This window comes from Urocitellus parryii, chromosome 3 (genome assembly GCF_045843805.1).
Source record: "Urocitellus parryii isolate mUroPar1 chromosome 3, mUroPar1.hap1, whole genome shotgun sequence".
In the NCBI taxonomy this organism is placed as follows: Eukaryota; Metazoa; Chordata; class Mammalia; order Rodentia; family Sciuridae; genus Urocitellus; species Urocitellus parryii.
The window spans coordinates 216,060,148-216,074,070 of record NC_135533.1 but is presented as its reverse complement, the minus strand read 5'-3'; the positions used below and the strand labels follow the sequence as shown (position 1 = coordinate 216,074,070).

Below are 13,923 nucleotides of genomic sequence, written 5' to 3'. Positions count from 1 at the left end.
GAGGATGTCACGGAGTACCTGGTGGAAAGACAAACCCAGGTGGGATGTGATGCAGGTTCGGAAGGCAGGATGAAGTTTCCACAGGTAGACAGGGAGGGCTCATTCCGGACCGGGAGAATTTTGAGGGTATCGACCAGGTGGCTCTCTGGGTGGAAAAACCCTGAAGGGGGGATGAATTTACAAACATGCACTGTTTGGGGGCAGCGGTCCTGGGGTTTCTCAGGATGTGAGAAGATCTAACTCATCCCTTTAGCATGTGATGCTATTTTTCTCTTTTTAGCATTTTTTTTTTTCCCAATGCTGGGGATGGAAGTCAGGGCCTTGCACCTGCCAGGCAAGCGCTCTACTACTGATCTACACCCCATGCACTTTTTAAATGCGAGGACACGTTTGGAGAAATATCAGTAAGTAGCAATTTTGTGTTTGCAGTTTCTTCTTGTGTTTTGAAGCCCATCCATTCCTTTGTTCTAAGGCATTCTGGGAGCTTCAGAATCATTCCACAGGCCCCTGGGCCAGTGTGTCTCAAATGTTGGGAGATAAAATTGCCTTGGGTGGGAGGGAAGGGCGTCTATTTCTTAATCCCCCCACCCCTCAACATCATGTGAATGCCTCAGAGGGGTCTGATTCCTGCTTCCTGAGTCAGAGGTCTGTGGGCCAGGAAGGGGCAGGAAGTTTCCAGATCAGTCTTGGCCAGCTTTAGGGGAGGGCAGCTGGGCTGGGAGCTGGCTCCAGGCACTGCATACCTGAAGCCAGGTGTGTTCTGAATACCTGCCCACTTCCTGTTTGTCAGATGGGCCAGGCTCTGTGGCCTTGGTCTTCTCCTCTCCCAACTCCAAACTCCTCTGCCTCAGGCCCCCCTTAGTGGGAGTGGAGGTGGATCACGGCATGTCAAGGTTACTTTTGGGATTTCAAGGTGGGCACAGGTCAGTCAAAGTCCAACTAAATCATCCTCCTGCCTTTCAGATAATTTATTTGGGTGGTGGGGGAGAGAGAAAGGGGGTAGAACGGGGAAAGGGGTTGAGCTCAGGAGTGCCACCACATACAGGAGACAGCCACAAGCACACACAACACCCACACAGGGGAGCCAAGGGCTCTGGGGTCATACATTTGAATTGAGCAAACACTGATGATTGAGCACTTAGTGTGCGCTTTGCCCTCTCTAGACCCTGGAGATGCTGAGATCAAATCCCAGCCTACCCCTCCAGAGTACAAAGACAGATAGGTAAGACACAGCAGGAAAACAATGAACGAAGATAATTTCTAAGACAAATCAATGTGGGCGATAAAACAGGAAGATGTGATAAAGAAGGCTGGAGGGGGCAGGTTGCTTTAAGCAGCAAAGTCAGGAGTTGATGACATAGGAGCTGAGACCACAGGACAGAAGGAGGCAGCACTGCAAAGATATGGAGTCGTCCGGCTGGCAGGTACAGCAAGACCTGGCAGTGAGATGAATCTTTATTTTTACACTTCACACCCTGGAGGAGCTGATGTGGCTGCAGTGCATCGAGCAAGGAACGGAGTGGAAGTCGAGAAGGTCAGGAAGAGACCGGCGGGGAGAGCCCGCACAGGAGCTGGTGCGACCCGGATTTTAATCTCAGTGCGATGAAATGGAGCCTTGAAAGGGTTTTAAGCCAGGAAGTGGAGGGACCCGATCTGGGATCGCTCCAGCGAAAGTGGAATAAGAGGATTCCTGGGTTGCACAGGAAACACAGAAGAGCGCATGCAGGTTCGCCCAGCGACCCACTCGCTTGCTCACTGGATGCCCTCTCTAGTCCATGCAGACGCGCATGGACAGGCCCCTAGATCCCCCCTGCAAGCCGGTACCTGGAATGAGAAGATTCTCCACCTCCAAAATTCCCTAGTCCTGGATCTGCCCAGGGCCTCCGGCTTACCTAGGCCAGATCCGTGAAGGTCTAAGGACGATCAGCGGCTCCAGGTACCTCCCTGCGCACTGCAACTAGGCTTAGCCTCCCCAGACCGCACCTAGTGGGAACTTAGCCAGGCCACCTGGCCACGCCCTCTTTAGACCCCGCCCCACTGGACCGCGCCCCGCCTCCAAACGTAACCTCCCAGGCTCCCACCCCGCCCCTCGTCCTTGCCCCGCCCCTAGATCGGTTCTTTGCTAACCACGCCCCTTTTCGAAGGTATTTCTTTCCGGTAGACCCCGCCTCCTTGGGAACTCCGCTAATCCCTTCTCCCAATGGCCCCGCCCCCTCAAATGTAGCCCCTCCTTCTTCCGACTGACCACGCCCACTCAGCGCGCACACACCGTTCTCAGGCCACTAGAATGATTTTCAAACGTACAGACCTTAGACCCGCCGCTGCCAACAGGCTCTCCCTGAGCACCCGTGCACCCGGTGACCTGCGCGACCGAGGGAGGTGCTTCTTTCTCCGCCCCCAGGGTTCCGGGTAGGGGCGGGGCGCCCGGTCTGGGTCTGATCCGAGGCCGGGGGTGGCCGCGGCTGTGACGCGTGCACTTCCTCCAGACTGCCCCCTTGGGGTTCCCGAAAGGACCCCGCATGGGTGACAGGTTTTGTGGAGAGACGTCCGGGAAAACACAGCACGCGTGGAATCGGGCTGGACTGTGGGGCAAAACGAGGGGCAGCGCCCAGGTGGTGGGACGAGTGGAGAAAGTGGGGGGTGGGCAAGAGAGGCCGCTCTGCCCACGCCTATTAAAGGCTCAAAGTGTAAGTTTTCAACGGTTCATAATAAGTCTTGAAAGCAGTAGCCACCACGACTTTTACTGAGCACTTACTGTATACCGAGACTTCGGCTGGCCTGTCCTACCTCATAAGTTTCAGTAGGTCACTCGATGGGGGAGGTAGGTTCCCAAATTTTTGATGCAGACACTGAGACACAGGGGAGCGAAGACATTTGTCCAGATTGTCCTGTCGTGTGAGTGGTCGAGACGGAATTCAAATCCGGAGGCGTGGAAGGCTTTCATCTTTGCAGCCCCACGATCTCTGATCTCCACGATAATTGAGAGTGCAGGGAAAGTAAATGGTGACCCATTTTACAGAGGAGAAAACGGACGCCTAGAAAGCCAGGCATTCTTGGGGATGAAAGTTTTGATGTCTGTAGGATCACAAAGTTGGGAATTTCCAGGTAGAGTTCCCCTCCTCTGCCTTCCACCCCCACCAATAACAGGAAAGTCTCCAGGTTCCGGAGCGGTTTGGGTAGTGAGAGGGTCAGGGGGCCCCTGCAGGGAAGGAGTCTAGCGCCTCCTAGTGGTTGTAAGAATCAGAACCCGGCAGCTCCCTTTCAACCCAGGTTGGCCCAAAGTACCCATGCCCCCTGGGGACCCGCGTGGAGTGGGGGAGCCGAGTCATACGGAGAGGGCAGGGGGGTGCTACTTATAGCCTGGTGGGGTGAATAGGGTGAGATAGTTCTCTCACTGAAGATGATTTCAGCTGGTGACAAGAGAAGGGCTAAACGAATGGATTAATGAATGGCACTCTCCAAGTCCCTAAGGACAGGATGATAGTAGCTTCCATTTGGGTGGTGTCCATGGCCGTGGTGAGAAAGAATTTGGAATAAACGCGAGGCGGAGACAAGAGAGCTTTCGATCATTTATTAATACAGCCAACGGATATTTATGGAGCTCCTGTTTGTGCTGAGTGCTAGATGGGGGAGGGGTCAGCAAGCAAAGAGTCACTCAAGTAGACAATGAAGAAATAAGCACAATCATCTCTCAGTACTGCGGGGAGTGTTTCAAGACCCCCTGAGGATTCGCAAATCTGCAGGTGACCCAGTCCCTTCTATAAAAGGTGTAGTAGCATGCAGTATGCTTTAATTCATATCTGCACGACTTACTATACCTACCGATTACCATGTCAATTCTGTGTACATAGTTGTCACACTTGTCTTTTTAAGAGAATAATGACAAGTAAAAAGCCTGCTCATGGTCAGTAGAGACATTTTCAGTCTGTGGTTGGTTGAATCCAAGGATATGTAACCCACAGACACAGGAGAAAACTGTATAATAAATAGCAGGTTTGTTGGGTAGTGATCCGAGCTTAATGTAGGGTGATATGGGATGGAGGGAAGGCTGTAATTTGAAATGGGGAGGTTTGGGAAGACCCCAGAGCCTTCTGGGCTTCAAAGAGGACTTGAGCTTTTGCCCAGAGGAAAGTGGGAGCCATAGAGGGTAGAGGAGGGACAGTGCCCAGGATCAGGTGCTCACGGTCGCCCTCTGGCTGTTGCAGGGAAGACAGTCTCTGAGAGTTCAAGGCTGGAGTCAGGGTCCAGGCAAAGGTGACTGCACTGATCCAGGCTGGGTAGATAGGAGCCGACCCGGGGTGGAGGCAGAGGAAGAGGTGACAAGTGGGTGGATTTCGGGTTCATGTTAGAGGTGGCACTGCTTAATTGCAAGGGGGTGGGATGAGGAGGAAGCAGTGACCTCACTGTCCAGCCGGATTGTCGCCCTGCAGCGCTACCTGCTCCCGGGTGCCCAGGCTTGTGTTGAGAGGGAGGTGGACAGGGGGGCCAATCCCGCGTGGACCCGGTGGGGAGGGGCTGAGCTGCAGGTGCTCCCTCTCCGCCCTACAGCTCCTCCTCCTCCACCTCCTCCTCCACCCACTCCGGGGTGACAGTTAGAGGCGCAGAAGAGGAAGTGGTAGCCCTAGTTGTCGCTCCACAGGCGGGAGGGCGGGCGGGTGGGTGGTGGAGGCCGCGAGCGTGCACGGGCAGCCGGGCCCAGGCCTCGGCCGCCATGGAGCTGTGGCGCCAGTGCACCCACTGGCTCATCCAGTGCCGGGTGCTGCCACCCAGCCACCGCGTGACCTGGGAGGGGGCCCAGGTGTGCGAGCTGGCGCAGGCCCTCCGGGATGGCGTCCTCCTGTGCCAGCTGCTCAACAACCTGCTGCCCCAGGCCATCAACCTGCGAGAGGTCAACCTGCGCCCCCAGATGTCTCAGGTGAGGCCCCCTGGCCTTGGCCGGGATCGGGGGACCTGGGCTGAGAAGGAGGGGCTAAGCACTCTGCATCAGGGCCAGCAAAGTGGGGGGGGTTCTGGTTCCAGGCCAGGGCCGGCCCGGCCGGTGGCCCATCTGAGGGTAGCAGGTCCCCTGCGTGGGTGGCCTGAGTCGAGCTGAGAATGGCCAATCGGGGCTTAACCCTCCAGCCCCCACCTGACTCTCCTGGGACCATCGGGTGGGTCCTGGGTGGGGGGGCTTGGGCACTCTCTGGTAGCCACCAGGGTAGGGTGCCTGAGGTTCCTCCTGTGTTGACCCCAGATCCTGGCTGTGGGGGAGGGGCCCCACCGACTTCTCCCCCACATGTGCCTCCTCCTCCCTGGCCCGGGCCCCTTCCTTCCCCTCACATCTTCCTTCCCCTTGGCTTCCTGCCTGGGCCTGGGACAGTGAGGTCTCGTGGGGGGCTGCAGCCCCGGGGCCCTGGACTTCCTCTCTGTACCCATCCCGTGGGGACGTCGAGGCAGGCCTTGGTCCTGACCGCCGGGACCAGTTCCTGGGGTTGGGGGCCTAGAAGGACGGCATTTTCTCTGCTGGGGTTTGAGCAGGGGCCCAGGCTCCGGGACGTAGGCTGACGGCATTGTCCCCCGTGGGCTCAGGAAATACATTCAAATCCCCATTTGAATGTGGTTGGGGTGGGGGTGGTGGCAGGACTGTCCTGTCTCTTGGGTACCTTCTCTGCTTCCCCGCGGCTGCTGAGTGGATGCTGCTGCCTGCGAGAGGGGACAGGGCAGGGCTGAGGAGCCTTCCAGGGCCTGGAGCACATGGGTTCTGTTCAGGGAGCGGAGGGTACATGTCTCTGGCCCGGGGTCTCAGAGGACATGACTCTGCCATGGATCAGGGGGACCTGGTCCCGTCCTGAGCCTTAGGGACATGGTCCTGTCCCTAGTCTGGGAGACAAGGCCTTGCCCTAGGTCTGAGCATCGTGACCCTGCTCTGGGGTTCGGGGGAGAGCTGCTGCCTGGCCCTCAGCCCTCACTGCAGGGTGAGAGTCTTAGCCCCAGCAGCTGGGCTGGTGGGCTGTGGCCAGCGGGGGCATGGCCTCCTGGTTGTCTGAGGACCATGTAACTGGAAGAGGGGGACGTGATTGTCCAGGCAGTGGGGTTCACGGGGGGCTCCTGGGGGGTTTCCTAGGGACAGGGCCATGGGCCTTCTCCTTTGTGTCCTTGGTGCCGGGGCATTGCCCTTCCCCACTGGGCAGGTTTCCTGAAAGGCAGAGGGAACTCAGAGCCCTCTCCTGCCCGTCCCTCCGGCCAAAGGCCACCCACATTTGCCTACATTTGCCTAAACCTCCCCGACCCCGCAGCTTCCAGGGCATGAGAAAGTAGCCCCACATCTGTCAGGCCCAGCCCTGGCAGGGAGTCCAGGTACCCTGTAGTGCTTTAATAATGGTGACCGGGACAGCAGATAGATTAAGGATGAACTTCCCCTCCTGTGTGTCTTCACCGAAGCCGATTTTCTGAAGGGCAAGCAATCATGGCACTAGTCCCTAGGGAAGCAGCTCCCTCCCGTGGCAGCCCCAGTCCTCCATACCAGGCCGAGTTGGGAAACCAGCTCTGGCCCTCAAAATGCACTTGAACTCAAAGGGCCAGGAAAAGGTGCCCCAGCCCTGAGATCTGGGCTGAGGGCCCTGGGTTGGCCTCGCCTGGCAGAGTCAGGCTTGATGTCAGAGGAGCTGGCGCTGGGCTTTGTCCGGCTTCCTGTGCCCAGCGGTGCAGGCCCAGGCTGGGCAGGGGGTACCCCGACCCTCCCAGTCTGGGGGCTCTGTGCCTTCCTGCCCCTGCTGTGCCTGGTACCCAGTGGGGATGTGTACGGGGAGCTGGGTTTCTGGGTGCCTGTCAACAAGTTTCAGCAGAGCCATGCCTGGCCCACAGGATGTGGGAAATGGGAAGGTGAGCCTCAGGGGTAATGGCACAAATAAAGGTGTGGAGGCTGGGCCGAGGTGCTTCCCCATTCCTCCCGCTTCTCATTCCCGGCCCTTCTCCTTCGCACAGTGGTTTCCAAGGAGGAGGAAAGAAATCACATTCATCACCCATCCCCCCAACCCGCCATCCATCCGTCCACCCAACCAGACAACCATCCATCCATCCATTCACCCGACCAGCTGTTCGATTTCCATCCACCCATCCATCGATTCAATTACCCATCCATTTTTCCATCCTAACAACATTCATTCATTCATTCATTCATTCATTCATTTTGGTTCTGGGGATTGAGCCCAGGGGCTCACCAGGCTATACCCCCCTCCCCTGTTAGTTTTCATTTTGAGATAAGATCTTGCTCAGATGCCCAGGCTGGAATGGAACTTGCCATCCTCCTCCTCAGTCTCCTGAGTGATGGGGATGACAGCTGTGCACCACCAAGCCCTGCTCCTCAGTCAACCAGCCATCCATCCATCCATCCAGTGATTACTGGGTACGCCCGGCCCTGTTCTTGGTGCTGGGGACAGGGGGACTTAGACACGCAAACCCCTGTTATGGAGGCACCTGCCTTCTAGCAGGGACATGCCTGGATCGTCAGGAGGTGGTCATGTTCTGAAGAAAGGAAAGCAGGGAGGGGGCTTGGGAGTGTGGGGTGAAGGAACCGGCCACACGGAGCGGGGACACTGTTCTGGACAGGGAGCTGCAGACAGACGCACAGGCCCCCAGGCCGGGCGAGCGGGGATGGCCCAGCCAGGGGGAGTGGTGAGGTGGGTCCGGTGGGAGTGAGGCTGCAGAAGGGGGTGGGACGCTCTGAGGTCCAGTGATGTGGCCATGACGGGCAGCACAGAGACCTGGACATCACAGTTGCTCCTCTTCTGTCCTGGAGGCCGAGTCTGCAGAGACGGATTTGAAGGCCGAGGACGTGCGGAGGAAGGGATGGACTGGGGGACGGCACCACCAGGATGTGGGGGCTGCCCAGGTCCCCGGCCCGGAACGCAGTGGCTGGGGTCGGGGTGCAGCTATGCATGCCTGTGGTCAAGGCAGGAGGACTGCACGAGCCCAGGAGTTCAAGGCCAGCCTGGCGACAGAGTGAGACCCCATCTCCAACAACAACAGAAAATACGTTTCTCTGGGGCTGCAGCTCCGCGGTGGAACACTGGCCTAGCACGTGAGGCCCTGGGTTCCAACCCCAGCAGCACCGCGGAAAACCCTAAAACACAAAGTACCAGAAACCAAAACACAGTGCGACTTAGGGTGGGGAGGGAGCTGGTGGGTCAGTAAGAGCGGGGGTCTGGGGGTCAGTGGCCTGGGGAGCCACACCTGGGTTCAAATCCTGCGCCACCACTTCCCGCTCCGCCTCTCCCCAGCCTCAGGTTCCCGTCTGTGCATCTGAATCGTGGATGCAGACGGCCCTGGGTGCCGATCAGGGCTGGTGTTCAGAGCCGCTCCGCCTGCGCCTGGCACCCCCCGGCTGGCTGAGGTCTTCCTGGAAAGGATGTGGGGTGTGAGGCTGAGGCTGCGGGGCAGCTGGGGGTGGGGGTTCTGGGGGGGAGGCGGGATTTCACCCATCTCACGTGTCCCCAGAATTTGGCAAAATCTGGAGACGTATTTTCCAGTTCCTTGAATTTTTTTAAAAATTTTATTTTGATTTTTGGATTGGCACGTGATCCTCGTGCTTATTTGTGGGGTACAGGCACCGTACGACGGTGGGATGCGATGCAGTCGATCTGCTCCGACCCCCTCAGGGTCATGAGCATTTCCATTTCTCCACCGTTACTCTTACTTTGTGTTTGGAGCTTTCAAATCTGTAATTCTTCATAAAATGCAGGATGGGTGGTTTAAACTGCAGTCGCCCCTGGGCTGTAGAACAGCTGGGCTTGTTCCAGCGGAGCCCTGGGGCCTCCGTCCCAACCTGTCCCCACCCCGTCCCCTTCCGTCTCTAGAAGTCACCCTCCTGTCTCTAGAAGTCACCCTCCTCTCTATTTCTACCAGATCAACTTTTTAGCTTTTTTGAGTGAGGCGTGGGCCTGGGGCAGGTTCTCTTCATCGCAGGTTGGAAGGTGCTCAGGGGGTGGAGGCAGGGAAGCTGCCCGGCCCCCAGGAGGTTCAGGATGCCCTAGGGAGGGAGCCGTCCAGCCCCTGGGGACCACCCCGACGTGGTCCTCAGGCCTCACTTTCTGTAGGTTCACCTGCCGTCTACTGGGGCTTGAAAACAGCAAATAGAAAACTTCAGAAATAAACAGTCATACTTTAAAATAAGTTTTATTAAAGTCTACGGTGCCATCGTCCCATGTCCCCATGGGTGGGTGGCTGGTCTCTTACTCTGCCTGATGGAGAAGCCCGGCGGCTTCATGGTGGGAAGGAATGTATGAAAAGCGGTGCCCACACCCCTGGGCTCCCCAGACTGCGCCTCCTGGGCGGGTCGGAGAGCCCCGGAGGATCTGGGAAGCGGTTGGCTGTCGGGTGAAATAGTACATTTGTGATTCAAATATTACAACACGTAAAAAGCTGCCCAGGGACGCTCCAGCTCTCAGCCCTGGCTCGAAGCTGCCTCCCCACACGGGAGCTGCCTTTAATAAGTCGATTTTGTCACGCACACAGCCAGCGGCAGCCCAGGCCCTGAGTTACTCGCTGTGCTCCATAATGGTGCTTGGTCAGCCACGGTCCTCAGCGGAGAGTGGGGCTGCAGGACTCCGGTCCCTGGGTGAGCCTGTGTCCCCTGAGATGCTGTAAGCAGCACCTCTTAGGTTTGAGGGGGGGCCGGGGGAGACCCACCTGCTGCACGGCCATTTGTGTGAAGGTACGGCCACACGGTTGTGTGTGGCAGGTGAAACTTGGTGACGGTCAGTGACAGCCTCACTGGCTTCCGCGTTTCTGATGCCAGGCTGTTGATCTCTGCTTAGGTTGGTTGCTCAGCGGTCTGCCGGGGGACGCAGGCAGCCACCGCGTGGGTCTCCTTGGCTGAGTCTTGATTGGATCAGCCGACCACGTGGGGCGCTTGACCGTCGCCGTCCGAGTGTGTCAGTGGGCCCCTGATGCCCCACAGTGACAGCATGCCTGACGTCACTTGTCCCGGCCCTGAGGGACATGTGGCTGCCCCCCCTTGCGCCACCCGATGCTCTGTTCCTACTTTCCTCCCTGGGTAGCTGCCTCGGGATCTTTCCGGATGGACACACAGACGTCCTGGTTGAGGACGAGGCTGCGCGTGTTAAGCCCACTTAACAAGCCTTTATGTTTTGCTCACTGCCCGTGGACGGTGGCCTCGGCGAGGGGCCCGCCAGCTCCAGACTGTCTGACCCGGGAACTGAAGGTGCTGGCTACCCGGACCTCAGCAGGAAAAGTGTTCAGGTGCTCGTACCAAACGCCCCCACCCACCGGCCTTTAGATCCTCACCACAACCACTAAGGCCCACGGTGCTATCGCCCATTCTCCACAGGGACAATGAGCGTGTCCCAGGTCACCCCACTGGAAACGGCAGAGTGGGGGTTTGACCGCAGCCTGGTGCGGGTCCTTGTTTCCTGACTGTGACACCCGCGTTCCATCGTGTGGCCGACCCCTGTGGAACTGACTGTCCCCTGGGACGGACACTGGGTTTGCCAGGCTTCTGCTATACCAAGTGCACAATCAGTGACCTGGTCCAGGGTTTTCAGTGTCTTCACTATGGGCACACGTACATACAAACAAACGCAGACACACACACAGACACACACACGACAGGAAGGGTAACTATGTGAGGGGATTAGATGTGTCAATTAATTGGTGACAATCACAATACAATGTGCGCATATATATCAGATCTTCACATTGTCCATCTTGAACAAATGTTTTTTTTGTGGGGGGTATTTACCGGGGATTGATTACAGGGGCCCTCGACCACTGAGCCCCATCCCCAGCCCTATTTTGTATTTTATTTAGAGACAGGGTCTCTCTGAGTTGCTTAACGCCTTGCAGTTGCTGAGGCTGGCTTTGAACTTATGATCCTCCCGCCTCATCCTCCCAAGCTGCTGGGATTACAGGCGTGTGCCACTGTGCCCAGCTTGGACAAATTTGTCAATTATAAGACCAGGGGGAAACAATTTCCTTATTCTACAATTACAGCTTCTAAAAAAAAAAAAAGACCTTGTCCATGAACCATTTTTCATCTTCCTCACTGTGTGATCATGGACCTGTTACTTAACCACTCTGTGCCTCAATTTCCTCATCTATAAAACTGGAATAATAAAACTCTATCATAAAGCATGGTCATCAGAGAGACATTTACTATAAAGAACCTAGGGCCAGGGCTGTGGCTCAGTGGTAGATGCTTGCCTCACACGGGTGAGGCACTGGGTTTGATCCTCAGCACCACATAAAATAAATAAATGAAAGAAAGCTATTGTGTCCATCGACTAAATATGTTTTAAAAAACCTGGAAAGGTACCTGGTGGCATGTAACTGTCATTATCACTGCCGTGTTTATTATCACATGAGCAGGAATAGCCGTGGGATAAATTTGCAGAAGTGGGATTTCTGGGCCAAAGTGCATGATCCTGTGTGTTTTTGGGTAGATATTGCCAATTTGTTCTGTGGGTGGGACTTGCTACGTGGGTCCTTCCAGTAACACCACTCAGAGAGCTTGTTTCTCTACCACCTCCCCAGAAGACTGTTCTTTGTCAGCTCTTGAAGTTTTGCCAACGGGGTGGGTGATAAATGGAACCTTTGATGGCCAAAGTCGAACTCTCCTATTCCAAGTGAGGCTGTCTCTTTTCCTGTGTTTTAGAGAAATTTGTATTTTTTTTCTGTGAGATAATATCTGATCATATTACTTGCTTGCTAAGTTTTCCTTCTAAGGCTGCTGGCCTTTGTTCATATTGATTTTTAGAAGCTCTTTATATATATGAGGCTGGTTTCAATTTCAAGTAAAGTATTGTGATCTTGGCACAGAAAAAAACTTCTAGCCTATATGAGCCCTGATTGTCTTCTCTATAAAAATGAGGATCTTAATAGCATCTTATCTCAGAGCCGTGTGAAGGTTAAACATGGTAAGACAAGTTCTAAATTCACAGTGATCAACGTGAAGTACTGAATTAATGGGAGTCGTTTTTGTTCATTTGATTTCATGAAGCTTGAGTTGCTGGTAGGCAACTCGAATATATAAGCCAGTGTGTGTTATGTTAGCTGCTGTAACAAACCGCACCACTTCCATGATAATGCAAGTTCATTTCTTGCTCCCATTGCAGTTCAGTCTGGGTCACCTAGGAGGTAGCAGGGGGGTGGCCCTGCTTTATAAAATCCCTCCAGGGTTCAGGCTCCTTTTACCTCCTGGACCTGGCCTCTCTCCAGCCAGAGGGGGAGGAAAGAGGGCCGGGGAGGCTTCACGGGCCGAGGTTGGAAGAGGTGGAAGAGGTGCCATTAGCGACCTGTTGTTCTGTTGCCTAGAACCTGGGCTCGGCCTCTCCAGCTCAAGGAAGATGGGGATGGGGCTAAGCTGGGCGCTGGGGAGTGGAAGGCTTGGGGGACATGGAGTAGCCAGGGCCTCAGAGTGTCACAGCGGGGCCTGGCTGGCTCTGAGGAAGACCCCCACAAGGTGAGGGAAGACTTCATCTGGGGACGGGGCCCTGCTGGGAGCCGTGGAGCAGGCTGCGGAGGCTCAGCTCAACGTGCCTGTGAGGGCCAGTGGGAGGGAGGCCGGGGCCAGCGCTCGGCCCTAGCCTTCCTTTACCTTCTATTTTGTTTACTGACCTTCTCTCTGGGCCCAGGGGACTTTCCCTAGGGACGTTGGGAAGACCTGCCATGGCCCTCCATGCCCTTGTGAACAAGACAAGTCTACAAAGACCTGTGCATGTTGGGGACCGCAAATCGAGTCAAGATGGCGCCTGGCAGTTTGCCAGGAGGAGTGGTTCTTAAGGCCACGCCACCGAGCCATTAGGATGGTGGAGATTCCTTATTGGCTGACTGCCGTCACTGGATGATGCTAATTGAGTCGAGCTGTGTGTCATCAGTTAGGTATATAGACCTCTGCTGTTTTGCAATAAGGCGGTTCCCGCTACCTTGAGTTCCCGCTCAGTTCCCGATGAGTTTCCCCACAATAAAGCAGTTCCCTTTTCAACCTTCAAGTCGCTTGTCACCTCCCGGTTATTGTGCCCAGTTGGACTGCGGCATGTGCATTTGGCCTCCGCCCACCTTTCCGCCAGCGTCCTCTGCCCCCCCCCCCACACTAGGGCTGTGCCTCAACACCCAGGCTGGGCCCAGCCTCAGGGCCTTGGCACAGGTGCCCATCTTCCCAGCTCTTGTCCCCAAGTATGCTCCATGATGGCCTCTTGCCCCCTGGGGCTTCCTGCCAGAGCTCTCCCAGTTCCCTCCCCTCCTCCCACCCTCCAGCTTCCTCCCTTCTTTTTGCTTTCCTCCATCACTGCCCTCTGATGGGCCATCATTTTGACTGGATTGTTTATTTTCTGCCTCCTGCACTGGGATGCCAGGGCGAGAACTCTGGTGGGTGCCGTCCGCAGCGGCGTTCCCGGCTGGAACAGCACCTGTCCCACGGCAGGTGCCTGTGAAACTCTGTATCCGAAGTGAGAATGTCCTCTCCATCTGTTCACTCAGTGCAGGGAGGGACGGACGGACGGACGGACCAGCTCCCACCCAGCCCGCCTCATTTTATAGCCCGTGTTCCACCGCTAGGACGTCAGGCCGTTTGGGGCCGCGCCATCGGGTCGAGTAATGAGATGGCGGGACCCCACGGCCCCTGAGGCTGAGAGGAATTCCGGATCTGTGCCGGGGAGTCCAGGCTGCCGGGACCCGCCTGCTACGCGGGTTGGGCCAGTGTCCACGCCTTCTCACCCCCGGGTTCTTTGCGAGATGGGATGATGATGGCGATGACAGAGGTGACCCCGCTGTGGCCACCACCCACCTCAGGCTTTTCTCTGTCTGGGGCCCTGGGCTGGGTCATGGAGCATCCCCTGATGAAGGAGGACACAGGTGACCAGGAAACAGGCAGTGGCCACGCGGTGGACCAAGCTCACTGGGAGGAAGGCGGAGCTCAGGGAGCAGAGC

The 13,923-nt window shown here is 56.4% G+C and overlaps 1 protein-coding gene across 1 annotated transcript in view; it reads left to right on the top strand.

Moving 5' to 3' along the window:
* The first annotated feature begins 4,711 nt into the window (after nucleotides 1-4,711).
* Vav1 (vav guanine nucleotide exchange factor 1) overlaps nucleotides 4,712-13,923 on the top strand; it is a 48,629-nt gene continuing 39,417 nt past the window's right edge. The window contains exon 1 of the mRNA XM_026414962.2: nucleotides 4,712-4,915. Coding sequence (XP_026270747.1) covers nucleotides 4,712-4,915 — 204 coding nt within the window. The remainder of the gene's footprint in view (nucleotides 4,916-13,923) is intronic.